The sequence below is a fragment of the Cydia amplana genome, chromosome 13 (assembly GCF_948474715.1).
Source record: "Cydia amplana chromosome 13, ilCydAmpl1.1, whole genome shotgun sequence".
In the NCBI taxonomy this organism is placed as follows: Eukaryota; Metazoa; Arthropoda; class Insecta; order Lepidoptera; family Tortricidae; genus Cydia; species Cydia amplana.
Window position 1 is genome coordinate 4,754,301 of NC_086081.1, and position 8,493 is coordinate 4,762,793.

General features: G+C 38.5%; 1 protein-coding gene across 1 annotated transcript; it reads left to right on the forward strand.

Moving 5' to 3' along the window:
- The first annotated feature begins 1,315 nt into the window (after positions 1-1,315).
- LOC134653382 (G-protein coupled receptor moody) lies at positions 1,316-7,573 on the forward strand. The gene is made up of 3 exons (XM_063508716.1): positions 1,316-1,906; positions 5,636-5,874; positions 6,425-7,573. Exons 1-3 carry the CDS (start codon positions 1,688-1,690, stop codon positions 7,263-7,265), a joined length of 1,299 nt encoding a protein of 432 aa, XP_063364786.1. The 5' UTR covers positions 1,316-1,687; the 3' UTR covers positions 7,266-7,573.
- The last annotated feature ends 920 nt before the right edge of the window (positions 7,574-8,493 follow it).

Genomic DNA, 8,493 nt, shown 5'->3' on the forward strand with positions numbered 1-8,493 from the left:
GCAATTGAAAATGTTGGCCATTAACCATTATAAATTGAACCTTAAACCGTAACGGACGATTACAGTTTACGGTTCAATTTATAATGGTTATTGGCCAACATTTTCAATTGAATTAAACGTTTCGGCCAACACTGCCCCTCGGTAGTTTTCTTGGCCAATAAGTCGTTGGCATACGGCACCGTCCGGCCCAGTCCCATGGTAACAATGTTGTGTAATGTGTAACATTGGTGTAACTTAACATTCGTACGATAAGTAATAAAGTTCGTTACTTAAAGTCTTAAACTTTACCTCCATGATTACAGGTCATGAAAACTAAAGAACACATGGAAATAAAGATTTTAATCCGTAATATCTACATTATTGACGTAATACTTACAACACTCGTCTACAAATAGCCATCTCTATAAGGTTTCTTTTATTAACACTAAGTTCTCGTGAAAAAATAACAGTTTTATCCATCAAGCATCCTATCGAGGACGGCATTGAGTAATAGTGTGACTAGACTTAGCAAAATAAAAGGGTAACCCGACTTGGTGAACCACAAATGAGAAGCGTGCGATCAGACAGGCATGAAATCGCCGGTCAATCAGTAATGCCCGACGATTATCTGCCACAGATCGACCCATCTTTTCCTTCCAATCCAACATTGACGGAGGTCTACGTGACACATACCCTTTGACGATATATTCATTCGAACATCGATAAAAAGGGGACTGGGTACAGCCAGCATCAAAAGTAGCGGATCAGGGCTATAACCGCGAAAATCGAATTTCGCAAGTTGCGGGCATTTTTCTTTGTCATTCTAATTACGCCTTCATCGGAGTAAAAGAGAAAGATCCCCGTAATTTGCGAATTTTGGTTTTCGCGGTAGCCCCTCAGACTACGCGTCAAATGTATCGGTCCGACCGACTGACGAGTCTAATAGCTTAAGAAAGAGATAATATAAATGTTTCTATATGTAGAACAATAAGACTGTCAGGCCAATTCAAACGTGCACTGATATTGGAATCATATCAGTTAGCTGTCATTCGCGCGGGCGTCTCGCTCGCACTAATACTTCAGGGGACAAGTCTGAGCGAAATTAATTAAAATATCATTCTAATATCGGTTGGATGTCAATGCACGTACGATTTGTCCTGTGTATTGTGTAACTGACACTTTTTATATTGATGCTGACTGTACGTAATTGAAATTACGCTCGGTAAATATAATTTTACAGTGGCTTGTTTACTAAATACTCTAGTCACCTATTATGCCAGCTAAGCTCATTAAGCAAGACAAACAAGTCACTCGCGAAGTTAGGTAATGCATTGTTTACAAATAACTACTAATACGTGTTTACGTTTAGCCATTTTGATCTGACGTGATTTATATTGTTTTAGTAATACGTTGGAACTGATTGTGTTTTAATTGTCAACAGATCGCACCAGCGAGAACAATGCGAGCTCACTGATACGAGCGCTTCCTGACCAGCTGCGACCCGGATCGCCGACAAAATGCCTTATCACAGCACACTGCAGCCCCGGCCTCAGTACTCGGACAGTTATCATCCGCGGGCGACCCCCGCGCTACCTAAGCAAGCTCATTAAACAAATTATGAGAAAATGGGTGACGAACACCGTTCATTTGTGGCGTTAAAGCGGTGCGGAAATGACATGTGATTGATGTGTGCTTATTGGAAGTCAAAATGGGTGATTTGTCACCGAGTGCGTACGACAATACGGACGACAATTTGACTCAGTTTAAGCTTGATGACTACTCCGACGAGGCTCTGGCGAAAATGGAGCTGTTCAAGGACTACCCGGAGGGCTTGTTGAGGTTTGCGTCGGTGTGCTGCGTCCTCTTCATGTTGGTGGGGATCCCGGGGAACCTCATCACTATCATCGCCTTAGCGCGGTGTAAAAAGGTAAGTGGACGGGTCTCTATTGTTTCCCAAATTTAACATATCTCGTAATCATTCTCTTAATTAATAATCCCTAACTTTAACGAGATATTTTTAGCGAAATACAACTTCGTCCATGACACTTAATTTTTCAAACACTAAAAAGTTACAAGTTACACTTAAAAGTGTCCACTTAGGGGTCCCGTTGTTTCCCATAAAGTTTCAAGCAATAATGTATTGTTTGCCCGTATTTTTGTTAATCATAATTCATTTGGTTCAGAAACGCGTCACTTTTCAGGATTGCCATAAAACAAACCTAACCTAACCTAACCTATCTATAGGATAACCTAACGAAAATCCTGAAATGTTAACGGTTTCAGTTTTATGACTAATGATAATAATGACAAACAATACATTATGACTTAAAACTTTATGGGAAACAACGGGACTCCTAAGTGGACACTTTTAAGCGTAACTTGTAACTTTTTAGTGTCAATGCTTGAAAAATTAAGTGGCATGGACGAAGTTGTATTTCGCTAAAAATATCTCCTTAAAGTTAGGGATTATTAATTAAGAGAATGATTACGAGCTGTAGTAAATGCTGAAAGGGTTTTATTTTACGCCATCATCAAAAAGTTTTAATGAATGTCAGATGCTATCTCTGTAGATATTTATTGAAATGATAGTTCACATGAAAATGACATAACATAACATACGAGCGGAACTGACACTAGTTAAAAGGTTATCTATCATTCATCAATAATACCGAATATGAATGTGATCATAAAAATTTATACCAGCAGTTATAGGTTCAAGTAAAGTTCAGGTATGTTATAATATAAGGCCAATACGACTTTTATTTTAGCGTCAACTTCTATTAGTGTTTATTGCGAGTTCGTAGATTTGCTATTTGCGTTTGGTGGAAAATGTATGAACTCGGAATAAACACTTATCAATGTGCAAACAGGCCCCAAAGTGAAGGCTAGCTACTAGTACACTTATCCAGCAGCCACCCTTACCCGTATGGACCTTAACTCAATCTTTGCTACTTAAATAAATAATCCCTAGATTTGGTCATCACTATCAGTATCTCGACGCAGTTAAGATAAAAACTACATATTAAATACATAATTTAGTGTCTGTTTATCACATCGTAGATAATATGTGGTCATTGTTCTCGGTGGCATTGAAGACAAGGCAAGAATAACAAAAACGTTTCGAGATTTTATCGCGAAACAAGGCCGATTTTATACATCTTGCTCTCATGTCTTTACAATAATAATCTTAAAGACTGCAGTACCTTTGAGGCTGCAGCGTTACCGCAGGTAATGTATAGGTAGGTATGTAGTTTACAACCTGAATTAATACGTAGGATATATTTTTATAATATTTAAAACCTTCGCGTTTTGAACACATATTAACTCACATTTATAGACGGGTCTAACGCGAAATTTATTCAATTACCTTTATATACCGACGTTTCGACACAGGTTTCACTGGTCATGGTCGCGGCCAACTAGTCTCAGCAAAATGTCAAAACAGAGATTTGTGCAACTACCCGGCGAAAAGTGTATGAAAAAGTTTGGGGTAGACATCACATTTTCAAACCACCCACTACACATAGTGTTAATTATTATCAATAGTCCGACACGCAACACTCACAATATCCACGCACACGTCCGAAGATAGATCCTTTGGCTTTAACTTCTGTATCACTGGTTCCCAAGTTGGCGATAAGTTGAATCCATCCTCCTGTGTCGAAACGTCGGTATATAAAGGTAATTGAATAAATTTCGCGTTAGACCGGTCTATAAATGTGAGTTAATATGGATATATTTTTATGCAGAAATCCAACTACAAAGAAAGTTAAGAGTGATCATACTTTTTATTACGTAAGTGTGATAAACAGTAATCTTTTCAAATTTCTTACCCTAGTTATTTTTACCAACCGCTAGTACTAGTAATACGGCACAATGGAAAAAGTTTATAAAAAAATAGCTTTTAACTAGAATTAAATTATCACTTTGGACAGCAAGATCGGATACAGATCGTAAAACAAATACGGAACAAATTTAAATCCTATTACATATTACAATCAGAGGATGCCTCCAGGCCGATGTAGCGTAAGTGACATGATGAGTCATCCATTAATTTTTTCATAGTAGGTAACCGCTGAATGAAATAACCAAAAACACGCCGGAAAACCCATATTTGTCACTTAAATGAGAGAGTTAACTATTTAGTTGGTCAATATGTGTGTATAATATGAAATTACCCATGTAAAGCAAATCTTTTCTGTTGCCTTTTATTTAAATGCGTCCGCGCCAATGCGTTTGATCGAGTTGGATTGATTTTGGGTTGCCTCGTGTGAAAAACCAGAGTCAGAAATGGCTGAGCAAATGGTCTGGTCATATTATTTTAGTACGTTCTTTGACTAAGACCTCAAATAAATTTAGAATTAACAATACTTTATTTTATTTTGTTCAAACAATAAACATTTTCTGCCACTGTGTGATCTCTTAGTGGATAAACTCTTTATTGCACACCTAAATAAAGGAAAATAATACTGATAAAAAAAGTAAAAAAAAAAGTTATTTAAAGTATAACTTATAAACATATTGTGACGCTTTCATTCATAATATTTTTAATCTATATATAACACACTAACTGATGTTATCTTTCGTAGTGATTTAATATTTAAAGTGTTCTCATTTGGTCGTACCGAGTGACGCTTCCTTGAATCGTGTAAAAAGACAAATACCAATGGTTCGTATTGTTTTCCTTCCTTGTTAACTTGCGTAGTGTACTTTACCTTATAAAATTGTAGCCATATGTGCTATAAATATACATTTAAGGTAACTTTAATGTAACGTGGTTTAGGATTTCTAGATTTGAGGACTTAGTTTAGGTGATATTATTTGCACCGGTCTGTCGAACAACTTATATGATACGGCTTGCAAATGATCCTATGGGATCAAGGTAGTTTTAAGGGGTCCACAGATTACCAGTTCGCCTGACGATAGAATTAAACCAAGAAAAGTCTGCAGCGATTTTGATAGCCCACGCAGTGCAAGTGTTATTTACACGTCATAATTTTATAGAAGTTTGACGTTTAAAATGACACTTGCACTGCGTGGGCTATCAAAATCGCTGCAGACCTTTCTCGGTCTGACTCTATCAGCCTGTCAGTTAAACGCAAAAGGTGACAGTTCCGAACAACTGACAGGCTGATATCGTCCGGCGAATCTGTGGGCCCCTTTATAAGCACTAGAGATTATGTGAAGCTGATATAATATGAGAAAATCACATAAATTCTTTATTTTATAAGTACTATTTTAGTAATGTTCATTTTATATAAATATAGCATATAGCAGAAGGTTCCCTGTGTCGGGCGTCTAAGGTAGTTTTCCTGGAACTTCTACAATTCCGGATTTCCCAGAAATGTCTTACCTAGTTCAAACACATTGTATAGATTTCAAATTCGAAAAATCATTCGATGTTGATGATTTCTGGGAAATAGTAAACATAGTTTCTTGTCTTGTAATACTTACCCAAAGTCACACTCATTAATATTTTCATATCAAATCATCTGTATAAAAATCTGGGGACAACAGTAGAGGTGATAGATAACAAGCGATTTCGCACTTTCGTCTCAATAAATGCCTTACTTTTTCATTGCAAATATCATGCAGTTGTCTTGGTCTGGCTCTTTGCAAAATAGTGACAATCATTAACTTTCCTTCCTTCTTCCAGGTCCGAAACGCAACCGCGGTGTTCATAATGAACCTCTCCTGCTCCGACCTCCTCTTCTGCTGCTTCAACTTACCCCTAGCGGCCTCGACGTTTTGGCAGCGCTCCTGGGCGCACGGCAGGACGCTCTGCCGCATGTTCCCGCTGGCTAGATATGCGCTGGTCGCGGTGTCGCTATTCACCGTGTTGGCTATTACCATCAACAGATACGTCATGATATCACACCCGCGGCTCTATCCCAAGTAAGTCAACCATTTTCTTTAGCATATTATAGCATAAAATATTGTACCTATTACTTACTATGAGCGCTTGAAAAGTTTATGCAATGCGCTGTTGCTTAAAGGTCAGAGCACACCGGCTGCGTGTGCGTAGACGTGCACATGCGTGCGCCAAAATGTTTGAGCCGGGCACGCACACGTCACGCAAGCGGTGTACTGTCGCCCATAAATATCTGTCTGTAGGTATATTATAACGCAAACGCGCACGTGTACGTCTACGCACACGCTGCCAGTGTGCACAGGCCTTAATGGGAATACTTCCTGGACTGTACAAATAAAGAAATATTTTTGGAAACGGCGCATCTCATATACAGTTATGTAAACAGATGCAAGGAAAACAAATCTCTTGCAGTACTCGGAGGTTTACGTGGAATATCTATGCGTAATGAGTGTATTTATATTAAAACATATCGAATTCTAATAGGTATTCAGAGATATTAGCATGATATTTATAGAGTAAGCAGTCATGTAAGAATACATTTTGATTATAATGCAACATTTTTTTTGTCTCCAGGCTGTATAAAAGGCAGTATTTGGCAGTTATGGTGGCAAGTACTTGGGCGTTCGCGTTTGGAGCGCTCATAGCGACGTGGTTCGAGAAATGGGGACGTTTCGGCCTCGATCTCAGCATTGGCTCCTGTTCTATACTTCCGGATGACAACAAAAGATCTCCAAAAGAGTTCCTCTTTGTGGGTGCGTTCATGCTTCCCTGTCTCGCTATAGTTATTTGTTATGCGAGGATATTCTGTATAGTTAGAGAAGCAGCAAGAAAATCAAGAGCACCGGCGCGGAGCCGGACCCGACCCGGACGAGAAGACTCGGCTATGGGCTCGGCGTCCACTGCGGTAGAAAGGTCGCCGGGCCCTGAAAATGGAACTAACCACGCGGCGCCTCCGCGAAGAAATTTTCTTGCTCCACCAGTCTTACACTGTCCACCGACTCCAGGCCCTGAGCGATCCTCATCCTCAGGCGTAGATACCTTAGACGGGCACGACGAAGAATGTGCACTAGACTCTAAGCGGACGCCAAGCGGTAGCGAGACGACTAAAAGACTTCGCCAAGCGGCCGCAGCTTTAAAGCGAGCACCAGGACCCGTCCGTGCACCGCGTCTTACGCCAAAAGACAGGAAACTATTAAAAATGATTATGGCAATTATGCTCTCGTTCTGGGTATGTTATCTCCCTATAACGCTCACGAAGATATTTCGCGAGTTCACTTCGTATCCGCTGGCAAACATCGCTGGGTATATCCTTATCTATTTGACGACGTGCATCAACCCTATTATTTATGTAGTGATGTCCAGTGAGTATCGGCAAGCCTACAAGAACCTGCTCATGTGCCGCCGAAAAGCGTGACGGTCACCTGGAGATGGCGTAGCCGAGAAGCAGCCGCCGTGACTAGTCGTTGACAGGGGAAGTCACTGTATCTCCCTCCAACCGATGAATAATAGTATTTCGCAAAGAACTTCACTCTAAATACTCTTGTGAGACTATATAATTAGCGAGTATCTATAAGGTACAAGTAAGTGTGAAGTGTTTTTTTTTACAACAATCGTTTTAATTGCGAACCGTCCGTGATTGTGCTAGTGGAGGTGGGATGATGTTGACACGTAGATATGAGACTTTCATTGGTTAGTAAGTTATTATTGATATTTAAAGTATACATAAGTGTAAAGTACCTATACTGTAAGTCAATGTGCAATCTCTTTGTAACATTTAATTTATTACATGACATGTAGATATAGGCAAGCTGCGAATAAGTCGCAAGTGTTTCCTATTTGACTTGTGCGGATATTGATTGTATTAAAAGTTAGCTTTTAAATATTCAACGTATGTATATTATAGACGCTTAGCAATAAAGGAGCAAGGATACAATAATGTTAAAAAGCAATAAAATATTGTAATTTTGGAGAGTGCATTGAAAGGCTAAGCAGTCTATACCTTTTTATAAAATGAAATAGATCAGTCAAATGTAAAAATATGGGTGCACACATCATACTCAAAAATATGTCCCATAGTTCTTACGTCAGTGAATTAGGAACTAGGGGACATATATTTGAGTAAGTTATATGCACCCGTATTTTACACTTAAATGTACAGTGTACAGGAAACACTTTATACAAAATTATAATGTGCGAATACTTTATTACGTGTTCGAATATAATGCATTTTTCAGTATGAAAGTTATCCTTGATTTATTTAGCCAACTTCTACGTAGGTAATACAGTTTTCCATTTTATCGAATTTGTAATAAGAAGTTTACATTTAGAGCAGGATTTTTTTTTGTATCCGCATGATTCCAGTTTTTTTTGGACTCTTGAGACTCGAGTTCTAATCGACACAATCACAATGTTGCTGAAAAGCATTTTTTTTAAGAAACTTTTGGTATTTGTCTTTAAAATGGTAACTGTTGGCAATTGTTGTAATATTGATCATATAATTTTATTTTAAACAAATTATAACAATTGTAGCACTAACGATAATAGTTACGTACTAAGTGTACAATATCAATGTGTGATATTATTGTATTTAAGCGGGATGTCAAAGACATTGTAATTCGAAACGATGATTATTGAATCGAAGA